This window comes from Chrysochloris asiatica, unplaced genomic scaffold (genome assembly GCF_000296735.1).
Source record: "Chrysochloris asiatica unplaced genomic scaffold, ChrAsi1.0 scaffold00132, whole genome shotgun sequence".
Taxonomy (NCBI): domain Eukaryota; kingdom Metazoa; phylum Chordata; class Mammalia; order Afrosoricida; family Chrysochloridae; genus Chrysochloris; species Chrysochloris asiatica.
The window spans coordinates 396,891-416,994 of record NW_006408650.1 but is presented as its reverse complement, the minus strand read 5'-3'; the positions used below and the strand labels follow the sequence as shown (position 1 = coordinate 416,994).

The 20,104-nt window shown below is 44.1% G+C and overlaps 1 protein-coding gene across 1 annotated transcript in view; it reads left to right on the top strand.

The window, feature by feature from the left end:
• The window catches only part of TBCD (tubulin folding cofactor D), a 199,870-nt gene that overhangs the window by 134,167 nt on the left and 45,599 nt on the right, over positions 1-20,104 (top strand). Inside the window, exons 18-20 of the mRNA XM_006869613.1 lie at positions 3,921-4,001; positions 11,706-11,779; positions 12,985-13,102. Coding sequence (XP_006869675.1) covers positions 3,921-4,001; positions 11,706-11,779; positions 12,985-13,102 — 273 coding nt within the window. The remainder of the gene's footprint in view (positions 1-3,920; positions 4,002-11,705; positions 11,780-12,984; positions 13,103-20,104) is intronic.

Genomic DNA, 20,104 nt, shown 5'->3' with positions numbered 1-20,104 from the left:
ATTCCATTAGGGTTTACTTTATGAGTTTTGTGGCTGTTTCATTGTGGCGTAAATATTTATTATGGTTATGTCTTCTTGTTCAACTCACCCTTTAGTCATGAGATAATATCCTTATTTTTCTCTTATTCTGGTTTTTGCTTTAGAGTTAATTGTACCAGAGATTAGTATTGCCACTCCTGCTGGTTTTTGATTGCAGTTCCGTGGTATGTATTTTTTAATCCTTTCACTTTTAGTCTGTTTTTGTCATTGTGTATAAGATGTGTCTCTTGCAGACGGCATATGGAAGGATCTTGTTTTCTTATCCATTCTGCCACCCTCCGTCTCTTACCTGGTGCCTTTAATCCACTGACATTCAGTGTAATTATCGGTAGGGATGGATTAATTGTCATTAGGTTTGTTTGGGGGGTTTGTGGTGTTGCTGGTTTCTTTATTCTACATGCCTTCCTTTGCCGAGTTTGTGTTTTTTGTGTTCTATATGACTGCAATTGCTGTCTTTTCTTGGGTGACATAGGGAGAGAAAGAACACCCTCCCAAGGTAAAAGGGGGACCAAAAGAACACACAAAACAAAAGAAAAACAAAAAAAACACACACACACAGGACACTAAAGTCTATAATTGCCACAAAAAACAACAACAACAAAAACAACCTGTAACAAAGTATGAGTAAGACTTCTGACACCCCTTTTTCGGCTTGTTGCCTTCACGACCACCTGAGACATTGCAGGATGTTACCGTTGCTCCTTATGGTGTAGCTCAAGATTTGGTTTTAAACTTTTGTCCTTTTTTGCTTCTCTCCCATTCCTCAAACCTGTTCAGGTGTTTCTCCTACTGAGAAACAGCCCAGGGAGGGCCAGAGCTGTTTTTGGAAAACCCTCATATTTTAGGCTGTTCCTGTTGACTCCTCCCCCTTCTTTGATTCTGTGCCCTGTGGTCTTTGCAGAGCAGATCTGTGTTCATGCGCAGTAGAACCCTCTCGGGGTGGAAGGAGTGTCCACTCGCTCAGGCACTCCCTGTAGTCACCACAGTGGAGGTGCAGAGAGAGAAAGACAAATGAACAGAAAAAAAGGTTCACATCTTTATGTCTGAGAATTGGCCAGACCCTGCAATGGGCACACTCCCTTGACCCTTTACTTGCTCCATCCCGTTCAAGATGGCTGCTCTAGGATCTGCCAGCATCCACAGAGCAGAAAACACAACCTTTCTTGCTTCTGCTACAAATCCCACTACCAGTAAGCTGGCAATCCTTCTAAATATTCCTTTATATGTAGTTCAGAGTTCTGGGACAGTTCTGAACCTGTTTCATCCAGTATTCTGTTTTATTACTAGTTGAGGGCTGCATGGTGCCTCTCCCTAAGTCACCATCAAGCCCCGCCCCTCCCTTTCTTGTCTTCTTAATGACCTTTTGCTTTCTTCCTGTATGATGTTCATGATGTCATCCTACAACTCTTCTGGTCTTCAGTCTTTAATGTCTAATGCATCAAATCTGTTCTTCAGATGATCTCTAAATTCAGGTGGGAGATATTCAAGGTCTAATTTTGGTTCTCATGGACTTGTTTTCATTTTCTTCAACTTCATTCTCGTTTGCATATGAGCAATTGATGGTCTGTTCCACAGTCTGTCCCTGGCCTTGTTTTGGCTGATGATATGGAGCTTTTCCACCGTCTCTTTCCACAGATGTAGTCAATTTGATTTCTGTGTATTCTGTCTGGTGAGGTCCATCTGTACAGTCATCTTTTATGCTGTTTAAAAAGGGTATTTGAAATGAACAAATCATGTGATCTCCAGCATCATTTCTATCATCAAGGCTATATTTTCCAACTACTGATCCTTCCTCTTTGTTTCAAACCTTTGCATTCCATTTGCCAGTAATCATCAATACTCCTTGATTTCATGTTTGATCAATTTCAGAATGAACAAGTTGGTAGAATTCTTCAATTTCATTATTACTGACTTCACTGGTTGGTGACTAAATCTGAATAATAGTTGTATTAACTCGTCTTCCCTGTAGGCGCATGGATATCATCCTATCACAGACAGCGTTGTACCTCATGACAGATCTTGATATGTTCTTTTTGACGATGAATGTGACACCATTCCTCTTAGATTTCTCATTCCCAGCATAGTAAACCATGTGATTGTCAGATTCAAAATGACCAACACCAGTCCATTTCAGTTCACTAATGTCTAGGATAGTAATGTTTATGTGTTCCATTTTATTTTTGACAATTTCCAATTTTCCTAGGTTTGTATTTCATACATTCCATGTTCCAATTATTGATGGATGCTTACAGCTGTTTCTCTTTATTTTGAGTTGTGCCCCGTCAGCAAATGAAGGTTCCAAAGGCTTTACTCCCATGGGGTTTACTCCATTCATGCCATCACGGTCAACTCTACTTTGAGGAGGCAGCTCTCCCCCAGTCACATTTTGAGTGTCTTCCAACCTGAGGGACTCGTTTTCCAGCACTATGTCTGACAGTGTTCCACTACTATTTGTAAGGTTCTCAGTGACTAAATATTCAGTAGTAGTGTGTCTCTCCTCCTTCTTTGTCTGGAAGTTCATCTGAAATCTGTCTACCATGAGTGACCCTGCTGGTATGTAAAATCCCCGTGGCATAGCTTCCAGAATCACAGCAACACACAAGTCACCGCAGTACGACAAACTGACAGACAAGTGGTGGAAACAGATAAGTAAAGTGGAAACAGATCATTGATTTGGGGTCTCCCCTTTTTTAAAAAAAAAAATATAGGTTTTTAATGCTTTGAATTTACTCTTTAGTGACTTTGTAATCTGTTTTAATTTTCCTTTTGATTTTTCCTTTGACTCTTGAGTTATGTGGAAACATGATAATTAGTTTTCATGTACTTGGGGATTTTTCAGGTATCTTTTTGTTACTGATTTCTAATCTTAATTCAGTTGTTGACAGAGAAAATACTTTGTTTGATTTGTGTCCTGTTGAATCTACTTTAGATTCTTTAATTGCTCAGAATAAGGTCTAGCTTAGTAAATGTTGTAAGCTCACCTGAGAAGAGGTGAAGTCTTTTGAGGTTGGCGTGTTCATTATTCTCTTGAAATTTGGCAAATATTTTGTCATTGGTCTTTAAACCCTCCTTGTTCCTGATCTCCCTTTCTTCCTCCTGGCCTCAGTGTCATGTGTCTTACAGTGCCTGAAGTTGCCCCTTGGCCCAGGGTGGCTTTTTTCGGGGGAGGGAGCGGTTTCACCCTTTCTCATTTTGGATAGTTTTACTGCTGTATCTTTTGAGTTTACTAACCTTTCTTGTGCATGGTTTAATGTCATTAATTTCATTTCTTTGGATTTTCTTTTTTTAACATTACTTTACTTAACATGGTCCTTCTTTGCTCTAACTTTCTGACTGTGTGGAACACCATTCCTAGCATTCCTTTAATTCATTGTCTGCTAGTTCCATGTGTGTTTGTGTGTGGGGCTGGCATCACTTCATGCTTCTGTCCTGCACTAGCTCTGCTGTCCTGCTCATCCGTTAGTGTCTCAATTACCAGAGCATCAGGTCAAGATACACCTTTGCTGCACACACTGTGGTCACTGGGAACCAGGTGGTGGTACAGCTTCCAGCTGATGTTGGTCTGATGTGGGGTCTGTGTAGGATGTGGGGGAGGGGAAGGGAAGCAGTGCAGGTGCAGTCTGGGAAGCAGTGCCTCTCAAGTGCCCTTAGATACTAAGGTTCTCGCCTTGTGTGCTCTGTGATGCAGAGTTTTTCCCTGACCTCCAGTCTGTGACCTCTGAAGTCATCTGTGTCATACCTCCAGTCTGTGACCTCTGAAGTCATACCAAGTGTAAATTGTATGTCTACAATGAAGCCTCCTCAAGCCCTGCATTCTATCTCCGAGTGCTCTGACCTCCTCATCTGAGCACCCTTTAACCTCCATATGGTTTCTGTTTCAGTGTGTTCATTGCGGGCTTTCCTGAGTACACCCAGCCCATGATAGACCATCTGGTTGCCATGAAGATCAGTCATTGGGACAGGTAGGTTCTGCCTTTGTGTGCTCCTCTAATATCTGTGGGAAATCCCTGATGGTGCAGTGGGTTAAGTGCTTGTTGCTGACCACAAGGGTGGCAGCTCAAAGCCACTAGGTGTTCTGTGGGAGAAAGATGAGACTCTTTGCTCCCAAAGAGAGTTACAGTTTCAGAAACTCTGACAAGAGGTTCTTGTGTGTCCTGTAAGGGTGCTCTGCATTGGAATTGACTTAGTGGCAGTGGGTGTAATTAGCTGGGTGTTAGCTTGTCTGTCAGAGAAGAATTCTAATGTTCTTCCCAAAGGAGAGATCCAACTGAACTTATTAAGTCTTGAGTGTATTTCTCATGGTGGGTGTTGCGTATGAAATTAAATTCAGAGACGTGTCCATGCCTGGTGTGCTGAGCTTTATTTTGGGGACCTTGGTCAAGTGTACTTGGCAGCTGTAAATGTGCCCACACGGGTGTTGGGGTGGGTGAAGTGCTCAGTAGACAGTGGCAGTCAGCCTGTGCTTGCCCTGACTGCCTGCTTGGAGGCTGAGAGGCCTAAGTAGCAGTGTCCAGGTGTCTTAGCATTCAGAGGTAGTTAGATGTATCTCCCGGGCATACCCAGTGGTAGTGCCACCATTAGCTACAGTACCAACTCCACAAGGTCCCAGCATCGCCGTGCCTTGCTGTTGCCAATGCGGCAGTAGATGGACACTTCAGGTGGTCTGGTGCAGGAACCTCTTGAGGAGCAGCTCCAGGATAGCAGTTTCCGGGAGTGTGCTACTTTACAGCATGTTCATTCTGACCCCCGGACACGTTTCAGTTTCTGTGGGGACCACCTGCTAAGCATGAGGGGATCTGTTGCTTCGTGTGGTGTGGAGTCCTGGCAGGGTCGTCTCTGAAGAGGCTGACCCACCTGCCTGCCTGGGAGACTGCCCTTGGTGCCCCTGCTGGACCCTCCCTTCCAGAGAATGGGATGTGTGTCTTGTATCTAAGATTATCATTGCAGATATGAACCCTGAAACCCTCAAATAAGGACAAAGGTCCTGGGAAATGCGGAGTTCTGCCTACTCCTCCGGCTCATCAGCCAATGAGATACTTAAACCAAACCTGGGGCTCTGTAACCCATGGCATTGGGTGACCCTTTGAGTTTACCACTGAGTTTTCAGAAGTCGCCAAACTGGCCTTGGAGGCCAGTTACTTGATTTTGTAGATGAAGGTTTTTTGGAACACAGCCATGCCAATTTGCTTACTTGTTGTCTGTTTATTTACACGGTGCTTTTGCTGCAACAGCAGACGTTAGTACTGGCCACAGAAACTGTATGGCCCACAACCCTAAGTATTTATTCTTCAACCTTTTAAGACGTTTGCGGATCCTGACACACACCAGTGCACGTGTAGCAGTGACAGGGTGCCAGTACTTGGCTGAATGAGTTCAGGTTCCTCTCTTACAGTTTACGTATTAAAAACTTTACTCACTGTAAGTGTGGCATTCAGCGGGTCTTAGTAAATTTATGCAAGTGTGGATACAGAACAACAACTAAACCAAACCCACTGTCTTCATGTTGATTCTGACTTTTCAAAGCTGAGTAGAACTCTCCTGCGGCTTTCCAAGGCTCTACCTTTACGGACTCAGACTGCCACTTCTTCCTCCCTCAGAGTGGCTAGTGGTTTCGAACAGACCACCTTTCCGTTAGCACTGAGCGCTTGACTACTGTGTCATCAGAACTCTGGAACCCTAATACGTAATCTCTGTGTCTGGCTTCCTTTGCTTCGTGTAATGTATTGTGAGGTTTCTTTATGCTTAGCATGTAGCGATATTTTGTGCCTTTCTTTTGCAGAATAGTATGCTATCAGAGTCCTGGTGTGGTGCTGTAGGATAAGCTGTGGACCACAAGGTCCATTTGAACCTTACGGTTGGCAGTTCAAATCCACCAGCCACTCCTCAGAAAACCTATATAGGGTTGCTATGAGTCAGAACCGACTTGACAGCACTTAACAACAACAACAACAAGTATTATATTGAAGGAGCCTTGGTAGCGCAGTGGGTTACAAGTTGGGCTGCTAACCACGGGATCTACCAGCTGCTAACCACGGGATCTACCAATTGCTAACCACGGGATCTACCAGCTGCTAACCACGGGATCTATCAGTTGCTAACCACGGGATCTACCAGCTGCTCCATAGGAGAAAGATGAAGCTCTCTGCTCGCATAAAGCTTTGCAGCCTCAGGTAAGCCTGTACTGGGTCACAGTGAGTCGGAACCGACTTGACACCACCAGTGTTCTGTTGTATGCCCTAACATCAGAAGGTGTTTCTTCATTTGCTTCCTCTTTGGGGAAAAATTGGTATGAAACCAGCTTCACAGCACGTTCTACTTCTCATCTGGGTTCCATCACTCATTACGGTGGCCACGCACAACTCAGAGACAATATGCACAATCATGGGATTACTAGGGAAGGTTAACAGGTTACAGTTCAGGGCACAGTGCTCCTCAAGACAACCTCCCCTCAGCCGTGTGTACACTCATCCTTCTTTCTGTCCTATCGGTGTTACAAAGCTCTTTTAGGACGGCTGATAAATGCCCATAGGACACATGGTTCCACCCGAGTCTCAGCCTGAAGGCTCTTTGCTTAACTCCATGGGCTGGCAAACCTAGCTCCCCAATTAAGTGCCTGGAGGTACCCCACTCTACAAACAAGCTTCCTGCCCAAGGTTGTGCAGCTTCACTTGCTCCGTGGGCTGGGAAGCCCACTACTCCGTCCTGCTCTCGCCTCTGTTGCTGGGGCTCCTCTGCCCCTCCTCGGGGGTCACAGCTTTCTGTCCCTGAGGGAAGGACGTTCAGTGACCTGAGGGACAAAGCAAGCACTCCTCTCCTGGCTCTTTGATGGTAGTGAGAGCCCCCCAAGCCCATGCCTCCGAGGTAGCTTATTTTATACCCAGACTAGAATTTCAAGTTTGTGTAATTACAGTTAACTCTGCTAACATCCACAGCTGAATTGTGTTGTTTTATCAGTCTCTTCTACCACTAGTCTGTCAGCTTGTCGTACTGTGGTGGCTTGCATATTGCTGTGATTCTGGAAGCTATGCCATGGTATTTTCAATCCCAGCAGGGTCACCCACAGTGGACAGGTTTTAGCTGAGCTTCCAGATGAAGTCAGACTAGGAAGAAGGAGAGATGAACTACTTTCTAACGTTTAGTCACTGAAAACCTTATGAATAGCAGTAGAACACTGTCAGCACCATATTATTGAATATTGAAATATGATGAAGAGGACCAGAATGTTGTCAGATACAGTATTGGAAGGTGAGCCCCTCAGGTTGGAAGGCACTCAAAATACATCTGGGGAAGAGCTGCCTCCTCAAAGTACAGTTGACCGTGATGATGTGAATGGAGTTAAAGCCTTCAGGACTTTTATTTGCTGATGGGGCACAATTCAAAATGAAGTGAAACAGCTGTAAACAATTAGAACATGGAATGTGCAAAGTATGACTCTAGGAAAATTGGAAATTGTCGAAAATGAAATGGAACTCATAACCTAGGCCTTTGTGAGGTGAAATGGACTGGTACTGGCCATTTGGAATCAGACAGTCACATGGCTTACTATGCTGGGAATGGAAGAGAGTGACATCACATTCATCATCAAAAAACACATCAAGATCTGTCTTGCAGTACATCATTGTCTGTGATAGGATAATATTCATTTGGCTACAAGGAAGAACAGTTAATGCCACTAATATTCAAATTTATACACCAACCACTAAAGCCAGTGATGATGAAATTGAAGAATTCCATCAACCTCTTCAGTCTGAAATTGACCAAACGCACAATCAAGATGTATTGATAATTATGGCCATTGGAATGTAAAGGTTGGAAACAGAGGAAGGATGAGTACTTGGAAAATATGGCCTTGGTGATAGAAATGATGCTGGAGATCACATGATAGAATTTTGCAAGACCAATGACTTCTTCATTGCAAATACCTTTTTTAAACAACATAAAAGATGACTCTACACATAGAGCTCACCAGATGGAATACACAGAAATCTAAATGACTACATCTGTGAAAAAAGATGGTGGAAAAGCTCCGTATCATCAGCCAAAAGAAGGCCAGGGGCAGACTGTGGAACCGACCATCAATTGTTCATATGCAAGTATAGACTGAAGCGACAGAAAATTAAGACAAGTTCATGAGAGCCAAAATCTGACCTTGAATATTGTTGTGGTATAGTGCCATCAAGTGCCAACCCATAGTGACCATGTATAGGGTGTCTGAGGAGTGGTTGTTGAGCTTGAACTGCCAACCTTGCAGTTCAAACCAACTTTACAGCCCAGCGCATTAACCCACCGCTACACTAGGCCTCCTTGAACACATCCCAACTGAGTTTAGAGACCATCTCAAGTACAGATGTGATGCATTAGACACTAAAAACTGAAAACCCCAAACAGTTGTGGGTTTTGTTTTCTTTATATTGTTCCTCAATGTAAAGAAAACAAAAATCTTCACCACGACCAATGCACAACATCCATATAAAAGGAGAAAAGATTGAAGTTGTCAAAGATTTCATTTTGCTAGATTAACAACCATCAACACTCATGGAAGCAGAAGTCAAGAAATCAGTCGGTGTATTGCAATAAATGTATCTGATATACAAGACCTGTCTAAAGTGTTGAAGAGCAAAGATGTCAGTTTGAGGACTAAGGTGCACCTGACCAAAGTCAATAACCTCATAGGCTTGCGAAAGTTGGGCAGTGAATAAAGAAGACTGTAGAGGAATTGATGCATTTGAGTTCTGATGTTGGAGGAGAATGTTGAAAGTACCATGGATTTTGCCAGAAAATAAACAAGTCTGTGTTGAATGAAGTACAGCGGAGCGCTGCTTGGAAACCAGCATGGCCAGACTTCGTCTGTCAAACTGTAGACATACTATTAGGAGGAACCAGTCCCTGGAGAAGGATATCGTTTTTGGTAAAATGAAGGGTCTGCAAAAAAGACGAAGGCCCCCCCCCCCCCCCCCATGAAATGGATCGGCACAATGGCAGCAGCTATGGACACAGATATAGCAACAGTTTTGAGGGTGACACAGGACTCAGCAGTGTTTTGATCTGTTGTGTATAGGGTTGTGATGAGTTGGTGCCGACTTGATGGTACTTAACAACAACAATGCATTGATTGATTTTCAGCTGTTACAGAGACTTATCTTTCATCATGGAGTATAATCCTTTTTAGATACTGCATAATTCTGTTTGCTAAGCATTTTTGGACCTGTGCTCATGAGGGATATTGATCTCTAGCTTCTTTTCTTACAGTGTCTTTGATTTTAGTATCAGGGTAATTCTGGCCTCATCAAATAGGTTGGAAAGTGTTTCCCTTATCCTTTTCTGAAAGTATTTGTGAGGGACTGGTGTTATTTCTTTTTAGATAGTTGATTGAACTCACTAGAGAAACCATCTAGGTTTGGGGTTTTCTTTGTGGAACAATTTTTGTTTCTAATTCAGTTTCCTTGCCTGTTCTAGGTTTGTTTAGATTTTCTGTTCTCCAGTGTTTTTGGTAGTTTTTCCCTCTAGAAATGGGCACATTTCATCTAAGTTGTCTAATTTGTTGGCATGAATTTATTTCTGATATTCTTTGACAATCCTTTTAATTTTTGGTGGTCCACCAATGACAGTTGAGCTTTCTACTTTGGTTGTTGTGTTTTCTCCCTGATTTTTTTGGCTAGTTGAGCTAAGGGTTTTATAATTTTGTAGATTTGTTATTTCCCCAGAGAACTATCTTTGGTTTCATTGACTTTATCATTTTTCTGCTTTTAATTCAATTGATTTCTGTTCTAATATTTATTATTTTATGTCTTCTTGCTTTTGGTTTATTTGCTCTTTTATTAGTTTCTTATGGTGACAACCTGTTTATGATTTGAGATCTTTGCTTTCTCATGAGAATATTTAAAGGTATGCATTTTCCTCTAAGGACTGCTGTAGCTGCTATAGAGAGGGTGTGGTGGTATCAGACCTCTTAACTTCACAAGGGGGCGTAGAGAGAATCATAGTCACCATTAACCTAGAACTGATTCCTGTGAGATGAGGGTTAAACATACCTCCCGATTCTGATAGCTGATGAGCTTTCCCTTCAATGGCACTCGGGGCTCTTCTGCCAGGTTTGATAATTCATTGCAGTGAATTATCTCAAAGACTGTACTCACAGTTATGGGGTTTATTAGGGAAATAACCGGTTACAATTCAGCATCAGGAATGACTCAGGGTGTGTATCTTGGATCAGGACAGCTTCTTGTCAGCCAGGCCCGCAGGCAGACTTCTTTCTGGCCCTTGGCCCCTTAACCTGGCCTCTGCCCTGCTCAGGTGGGTGGTACAGTTCTTTAACTCCACGGTTACATGCCCAGAGGCACCTCACACTATTGGGAAGCCTGCCTGTAGGTACTCACCTCTCTGGGTCAGCACGGCCACCGTAAGTGCCTTTCTCTGTGGGCCAGGAGGCCGTGCATTGTCTCCTGTCGCCTGGTTCTGCTGCTGCCATTTCTCTGCCACTCTTCTCACTGTCTTGTGCCGTCTCTGGGGACTCAGATTTCTCTCTCTGCGTCTTCTGGGTCTGTGAGGTTCGCAGTGCAGGAACCCTGGGTCCTTAGGACATCTTCTGTTTCCATCTCTTCTTCTTGGTGGTTGTGAGGTGCCACCCTTTCCGCCTCTGGCATGACTCATTTTAAGCCTAGAAATATGCTTAAACTGACCTATTCCCTTGTTAAGGTTTTGTACACTTTATTTGCTTTGTCCAATGGGTCCTGATGTGGCACTGTAGGATAAGCACTGGGCTGCTGACCACACAGTTGGCAGTTCAAACCCATTAGCTGTTCCTGTACAGGGTCACTATGAGTCGGGATTGACTCGTTGGCAGTGGTTTTGGTTTGTTTTTTGGAATATCCACAAGGATGCCATACACCTTATTTGCATTATTAGCAATCTGTCCAATCCCCTTGTTGAGCCACAAGCACCTTCTTTGCATGGTCCCACTCAGTCATTTGGTGGTTGTTGCAGGAGCAGGTGAGAAAGGCCGTGTAAATGCAGTTCAGTAGAGCACCGCGGCGTAATGCATGTTGTGATACACTGTCACTGGTCTTCAGTTCAACATGTTTTTTAATTCTTTTTTGATCTGTGGATTATTTAGAAGTATTTAATTTCAAAGCACTTGGGTTTTCCCATACTTCGTTTGTTTTTAATGTCTAATTTATTTCCCCAGTGATCAGAGAACATACTTTGCCTCGTTTCAGTTCTTTAAAATTCACTGAGATTTGATTTGTGGCTCATCTTTCTCACAGTCCTGGTGACTGTTCCATGTGAGCTTGAAAGTAACATATATTTTGCAACCATTGGGTGTGGTGTGTTTATACATGTGTGTTAGGTCAAGTAGGATTAGGGCCAACTCAAAGGGACAAGAGCTTGGGGACTTACCTAAAGGTGGGCAGTTAGAACCCACCCAGAGGCATCTCATAAGACAGTCCTTATGGAGATTTCTGCTCTGCCCACCTGAGGCCGCCCTGTGTTGGTGTTGACCCCACGGTACCTGGGAACTGGGTAAAGTTGGCTGAGAGTAGAGACTGAATCCGTCTTGCTGGTTTTCTGCCCCAGTGGCCGGTTGTTGGCTGTTGTTTTCTTTTCATAAATTAGATAAACTGAGAACCATCAAATGAAGAAACCAACACCTCTCCCTACTTCCGCAGGGTCATTCGAGAGCTGTCGGCAAAGGCGTTGCGGAACCTGGCCCAGTGTGCACCCGAGTACTGCGCTACTCATGGTAGGTGCATCCACCCTGAAGCCTCACATGGGCCTCACGGGATAGGACCCATAGGACAGGCCCATAGGCCTCATAGTATGGGTCTCAGAGTATGGGCCTCACAGGACAATACTCACAAAATGGACCTGGTGGCCTCACAGGACAGGACTCAGAGGACAGGTCCAGTGGCCTCAGAGGAGCCTCTCGGGATGGAACTTGGCAGCCATCAGCTCCAGAGACGACTGTCCTCTGTTGCCTGTGCTGCCTTTATCATGCTACCCACCCTCAGGGCTGCCCACCTGGACCCTGCTGTGCCTCACTGCTTCGGGGCCTCGACAGGTTCACAGAGCAGCATACTTGGTTTCCAGGCTGTGGGCATGGTCTTTCTGAGGCCCTTTCAGCCTGCGACCTGTCGGTGGTATGGAGCTGGGTGGGCGGGTGAGTGGATGAGTGGGCTCCACACCCTTTTCCAGGTCTATAGCAGTCATAGGCTGGCCCATGTTCATGCCCACTGTGGGCTGGGCTGTCCGGGGGCCCTGTGACCTTGGCTCTGGCTTTATGGCCAGCAGCTGGGTCTCCTGGATTTAGGGGGTGGTGGTGGCCTGTGTGTGTGCACCTGGAGGGGACACAGCCTCTCTTGCTTCTCCAAGTTTGAGGGGCTTGACTCGGATGCAAAGACTGAGAAACTTGATTTCAGAGATGGCATACATCCTTCACCAAGGAATGACCTTTAACCTTTCTCTTTGCCTCTGATGTTCTTTTTTAAACTTTTTTAAACGTATCATTTCAGTATGTTTTTCATAGTTTGTGTCGACTTGTGCTCTCTCCCAATCAGTCGTCCCTGGCCCTGGTTAGTATGAAGCCTCTAAGAGCCTAGTCTCCTTGTCTGGGTGGTGGTGAGTGGGGGTGGGCTGAGGAGGCCCCATGTGCTGCCAGGACATAGCTGGGACACAGGACTCCTCTCCCTGTGGCCCTCCTTACTCTGTGTCAAAGGCCTGGAGAGGTGAGGGAGGAACTGTGTCAAATGGCTCACACCGCCATAGCCATTTGCCCGGGACACATATTAGACCACTTGCTCCCCTTTGGTCCTCCTATGCTGGGGTTCGCAAAGATCCTGGCCATAGATAACTTCCTGTGCCCACTCTGGTCTCCAAGTCTGCGTCTGGGACAAGCTCTTTTCATGTGTGTTCGCTCACTCTGACCTCCTCTCAACCTGTCTTTTGCAGTTTTCCCCAAACTACTGTGCTTGACTCAGAGTCCGGACTTGCATGCGCGCCATGGGGCGATCCTTGCCTGCGGGGAGCTCACCTGCGCCTTGCATAGACTCGCGGCCCAGGGCAACAGGTAAGGGAACAGGTTTCATTCAGGAGCTGCAGGCAAAGCTGTTTAACACCCCACCCCCATTGGTGTAACAGCATTACCTCATGTGGGAATGTTTCATCCATTTTAATTTTTGTTTATTGTATCAGTGTTGAAAAGTCTTTAAATCCCACATTTTCTTTGATGAGGCGGGTGAGTCATTGCTCGGCTCTGGTGATTCCTGTCCTGTTGGTGGGACCCGCTGCACAGTCTGAGTGCTCACAGTCACTTAGGGGCCATCAGCACCACATGGCTGTGTCTAGTCCATGTTACTCGTGATGTGTGCCAGAATCTACTCAGCAGAACAGAGTCGTTAGTTTAACCTAGGGCATGAAAGCAAAGGTGTTTTTCAGGGCGAGTTCAAGTAGCAGGTTCAACACTTTATACTGGGTAATGACCGAAGATACCAGGGCACTACAGCTTAAAACGATTCTCACCGAGCCTCTCAGCTGGTTGTGAATGCGTGAGTCCCATGCAGAGAAGTACAGTTGGTGCCGAATGTCCCATGACTGGAGCCCTGGGCCCCTGGAACACTCTGCATCAGCTGTACTTCTCCAGTGCTGACTCCCTGAAGCAGCTGCTGGGTCCCCTTGCTCGTTTATTCCATCTGACTTTTCTGCAAAACTCATGCACGTCAGCACGATCTACATTTTGAGAAAGGTGCATTTCAGGTCAAGACATGTCAGTAGTCCAGTGCCAACGCCCAGCTACTCGCCCCTCTTGCCAGAGAACCTGCAAGCTCCTGTGGCTCCCAGTGTGCCTTGGGAAATGGTCATAGCTAACAGAAGAGAGAGTTGATAAACAAACTGGCCGAAAATGCAGCATCTTAGATCAGCACACAGAAATCAGTTCTGTATCTATACACTAGCCGTGAACGATCTGCAAAGGAAATCAAGGAGACAATTTTATGTATAGCAGCATCAAGAATAATAAAATAAGTTTAAGAAAGTGCAAGATTTGAAGACCCAAAACTACAAACCATCACTGAAAGAAAGAAGAATAAAATAAATAGACATCGTGTGCTCATGGATTGGAGGACTTTGCACTGTTGAAATGGCAGTGCCCTCTGATGGTCTACAGAATCATTGTCATCCATAGAAGAATTCCAGTAGTCCTCTGGGCAGAAACGGAAAAGCTTAACTCTAAAATCCACAGGGAATTGCAAGAGATCCTAAAAAACCAAGACAATTTTGGAAAGAAAGAACAAAGTTGGAGAGCTCACACTGATTTGAAAACTTAGAACAAAAGTACAGTCATTGGAATGGTGTGGCACTATTGTCACAAAAGGCATATGTTATTGTTGTTGTGTGACGTCCAGTTGGTTCTGACTCATAGCAACCCTGTGTAGGGTTTACGAGGAGCAGCTGGTGAGTTGAACAACCACCCTAGAAGTTCAAACCGCCAACCCTGCAATTCAAACCAACCTTTCAGTTAGTGCTTTTATCCTACAGAGCCATAACAGGACTCCAAGAATTGGTATATACGTCGGTGGAATAGAATTGAAATGATGTGGTACTAGTGTAAGAATGATACTGAAGGAAGAAATCCAAGATGCACTGAAGGCACTGACAAAGAACAAGGCTCCAGAAATTCAACAAACTGATCAAGCATGGGAGACACTCACTCATCTATGCCAAGAAATTGGGAAGACAACTACCTAGCCAGCTGACTGGAAGAGATCCATATTTGTGCCCATTCCAAAGAGACCTGATCCAACAGAATGCAGAAGTCATCAGACAATATCATTAATAACTCATACAAATAAAATTTTGTTGAAGGTAACTCAAAAACGACTGTAAATATACAGAGAAGTGCCAGAGGTTCAAGTCAGATTCAGACGAGGACATGGAATGATGTCAGGTGGATCTTGGCTGAAAGCAGAGAATACCAGAAAGATGTTTACCTGTGCTTTATTGACTGTGCAAAGGCTTTCCATTATATGGATCATGACAAGCTATGGACAACATTGTGAAGAATGTGTATTCTGGAACCCTTAATTGTGCTCATGAGGAACCTGTACGTAGACCAAGAGGCAGTTGTTCAAACATAACAAGGGAGCACTGAGTGAATTAACATTAGGAAAGGTATGTGCCAAGGTTGTATTCTTTCACCATACTTACTGTATGCGGAGCCAACAATCTGAGAACCTGAGTTATATGAAGAAAAACGTGGCATTAGGATTGGAGAAAGGCTCATTAACAACCTGCAATATGTAAATGATACAACCTTGCTTGCTGAAAGTGAAGAGGACTTAAATTTCTTACTGATGAAGATCAGACTACAGCCTTTGGTATGGGTTGCACCTCACTGTAAAGAAAACAAAAATCCTCACCATAAGACCAATAAATAACATCCATATAAATGGAGAAAAGATTGAAGTTGTCAAAGACTTCATTTTGCTTGGATCAACCATCAGCACTCGTGGAAGCAGCAGTCATATTGCATTAGGTAATTCTGCTGTATAAGATCTCTTTAAAGTGTTCAAGAGCAGAGATGTCAATTTGAGGACTAAGGTGCGCCTGACCCAAGCCATGGTAACAGTCACTCACTACTGAATCAGAAGAACCCTATCCCCATCTCCTTTCACGAGACCCATCTAGACAAGATGAAAACTATTCAGTGGGGATTCTATCTTCCCCTGCATACTCTGAAACTCAAGTCCCTCTTGAAAACTTGTAAGCCAGCCACTTTGTGCCTTTATAGCGTCCCCATTTTAGGTAGCCAGTGTCTAAGTTGCCTGTCCTTATCAACCCTGTATAATGAGGGTGATAGGTTTGATCCTTGATGTGAAGATTCCTTCCCTCTCGGTTGGTATTTTGAGCAACTACATCCATAAGCAAAGGGCAAGTTCATCAAATTGTAGCAATTTACACTTGCTTCCTGTATCAAACTTATTGATCTTCCTCTTGTTGAGTTCAGATCATCAAGCCATCCAAGCTAGGTCAAATGGATACTATCTGCAAGTTTCCATGTTCTGGTGCACCTTCCCCCACTTCATATCAGCTGGACGCTTCACTCTCTGCTCTAGCCCACAGTGGCTAGGTCAGTCTCCCCAAACTTCGGAACAACTCCTCAAGGTCAGCAGGAGTCTATGGAACATGGTCAAACTCATCCCATGTCTTCATTACTGCCTTTCCTCCACTTCCCCTCACAAGTAGACCAATGTGGTCACCAGTGAGCTCAAATGCCTGCCTGTGTGTTTCCTTTGAGTTTCAGCCCTGAATGGGGTTTCTCCTAAGGGCCTTGATAGCTTGCCTTTATGGCTCCCAGGTGAACAGCTCATTTGTTCTTGTAATAGCCAAACAGTATGACATATATATTTTTTCTCCCTGATGGTCTTTCTTTCAAGAAGAATCTTCTGTTACTCTAGCTGTTCTGGGTTGGTCTACGTATCCTTTCAAGTGGAAATATCTCACTTCAGAAGATTCTGGATGGGGCTCAGGATTCCACTGAAGGCCCCATACTCCACAAAGTCTCAACAAGAAGGCTATTTCACTGGGCAAATTTTAGAACCCCTTCTAGGTATTGCAATCAGTTATAGGCTGATGATGTGCTTACAAACTTTTTGTAATTGTTATTTCCCGATATTACTTTCTATTCTACTTTAGTGTCTATTTTACAATAGTAGGCAAGGGAAACCAATATCCGCAAGACAGTCAAGCATCTTACCATTATTTCCCCTCTTTTACCCATTCAGACTATGCCTCCATCCCTGTATCACAGAGTCCTGTTGTTCCAAGGTTGAGTATACATCACTATTTACCTCTGTCCCATTTAGCCCATGCAAACCCACCTAAGTGTTCTCCTCTCTTCTTGTTCTTCCACCTTCTCCCCCACTTCTTGGGTTTTGCCTTCCCTTCCCCATTACCCCAGCTATGATGTGCCTCCCCACTAACCTGTGCTCTACTGTTCCCTTCCTCCTCCCCCTGGTAATCACCAAAGACATTTTTTTTTTTTTTCTTTTAGTATGTAAATCTTTTCTTAAGCTTTTACAGTAATGGTCTTATGCAGTATTTGTCCTTTTGTGACTGACTAATTTCACTCAGCATTATGTCCTCATCCCCAAGGTTCATCCATGTTATAAGGTGTTTTGCAGCTTCCTTGTTATTCTTCAAGGTAGCATAGTTCTGTTGTGTGTATGTACCAAAGTTTGTTTATCCATTCTTCCATTAATGGGCACTTAGGCTGTCTCCATCTTTTTGCTATTGTGAATAGTTCTGCGATAAATATTGGTGTGCATATATCTACTCATGCTCTGGATCGTGTTTCTTGTGGATATATACCAAGTAGAGGAATTGCTGGATCATACGGTATTTCTATTTCCATCTTTCTGAGGAAGTGCCATACCGTTTTCCAGAGCAGTTGAACCATTTTACAGTCCCACCAGCAATGTAAGAGTGCCTCAGTCTCTCCACATCTTTGCCAGCATTTCTTGTCCTCTGCTTTTTTGAACTTCGCTGTTACTACTGGTGTGAGATGATAGCTCATTGTTGCTTTGATTTGCATCTCTCTAATGGCTAATGATCGTGAACATTTCTTTATGTTTGTTGGTTGCCCAAATCTCTTCCTTGGTGAAGTGTCTGTTCATGTCCTGTGCCCTCCTGTATGTTATTGATATCCCATAGCTCTTCTGGTCTTCGGTCATTAGTGTCTTGTGCATGATATCTGTTCTTGAGATGCTCTCTAAATTCAGGTGGGCTATATTAAAGGTGATAATTTGGCTTTTGTGGACTTGTTTTAATTTCCTTCAGCTTCAACCTGAGATTGCATCGGAGCAATTGATGATCTCCTTCACAGAATGTTCCTGGCCTTGTTTTGGCTGATGATTTTGAGCTCTACCATCTTTTCCCACAGATGTAGTTTACTTGATGATTCCTGTGTATTCCATTTGTTGAGTTCCATGTATGTTGTGTTGTTAAATGCCATTGAGTCAGTTCCGAACCATAGTGAACCTGTATAGGGTTTCCGAGGAGGGACTGGTGAGCTTAACTGCTGACCTTGTGGTTCAAACTGGTTTTGCAGTTGAGCACATTAGCCCACAGTGCCACACCAGTTAAAAAAGATATTTGCAATGAATAAGTTGTTGATCTTGTAAAATTCTATCGTGTGACCTCCACCATTGTTTCTATCACCAAAGCCTTATTTTCCAACTACTGATCTCTTCATTTCCAACTTTCACATTGCAACCATCAGTAATTATCATTGAATCTTGATTGCATATTTGATGTAGTTCAGACTGAAGAAATTTGTGGAATTCTTCAATTTCATCATCACTCACTTTAGTAGTTTGTGTATACAATTGAATAATAGTTGTATTAATGGGTCTTCCTTGTAGGTTATCGTCTCACAGACCGTACTGTACTTCAAGATCAGCCTTGAGATGTTCTTTTTGGCAGTGAATTTTGTCATTCCTGCCATATGATTGTCTTCCAACTTGAGTGGTTCATCTCTCGGTACTGTGTCTGACAGTGCTCCATTGTTACTCCACTTTTCATCTCTGACACCATCTATTCTTAAGGTTTTCAATGGCTGACCATTCAGAAGTAGCCCAGCTTTCCTTCATCCTTGTCTGCTTTGTCTAGAAGCTCCGCTGAAACCTGTCCACCATGAATGACCCTGTTGGTATTTAAAATACTGTGGCTTAGTTGTTAGCATCACAACAACATGCAAACCACCACAGTTTGGCAAAGTAATAGAGAAGTGATGGGATAAGGGTCTAGTATCCCCAATATATAAAGTCTGTTTACAATTCAACAGCAAAAAGTCAACTCAATTTTAAAAAAAGGATAAAGGTTTTCATAGACATGTCTCCAAAGAAGATGTTAAAAATGAAAAGATACTGTGGTCTAGTGAATGATCTAATGTCTCTTCTGGCCAAAGTCTGTAACTCCTACCAAATGATGTTTCTGTCCTGCTGGATCTGGGGAAGAGAAGGTGGGAAGAAGATACCGATAGGATGACCTCCAGGATTCAGCTGTGGATTTAATTGAGTTCACTGTCATTGTAAAAACTTGGACCTCTAGCATGGGTAGAAAATGAGTCATCTCAGAAGCGGGGGTCGAGGGTGGCGTCTCACTACCATCGAGAAGAAAGAGCTAGGAGTGGAGCCCATTCTTTGGCCTGGAGATCGCTGCACGTTGAACCTCCTAGACCCAGGGACCGAAAACTATGACGCTGGAGGAGTGGCAGAGAAGCAGCAGCAGCAGAACCAGGAACCCAGAGCACAGGACATATAAAGCTGAGTGACTTTGGACATGAAGATGACTTGTAGAGTAGGGGAGCTAGATTTTCTGAGTGCCTTCAGGCGGAGACTTATGGTGGAGTGATGTGTCCTGTGGGCATATATCGACTGACTGGGACCAAGTGTACCCTGTACACACCCTGGCCCTGTACTGTAACCTGTAAACTTCCCTAATAAACCCCATAACTGTGAGTATTGCCTCGGAGTTCTGCCTGGCCCTTGCAATGGATTATGGAACCCAATAGAGAAGCAAAGACTGTTATGGGAGGGATGGTTTGTTGGTGCCATTTTTTGCAGATCTCCATTGTCATTAGTCATGGTTGTTGTTGTGGTTATGTGCCATCGAGTTGGTACTGACCCATAGCGACCTTATGCACAGCAGAACGAAACACAACCTCACTACTGTTGCCACGCTTGAGTCCATCGATGCTGCCACTTGGCCAATCCATCTCGTTGGGGGTCTTCCTGTTTTTCTCTGACCCTCCACCTTACCAAACATGATATCCTTCTCCAGTGACTGGGCCCTCCTGACAATATATACGAAGTATGAGAGATGAAGTTTGGCCATCCTGGCCTCTAAGGAACACTCTGGCTACACTTCTTCCAGAACAGATTTATTGGTTCTTTTGGCAGCCCATGGCACTTTCACTGTTCTCCTCTAACACCATAACTCAAAAGCATCAATTCTCCTATGATTTTCCTTATTCACTGTCCAGCTTTCGCATGCATATGAGGTTATTGAAAAT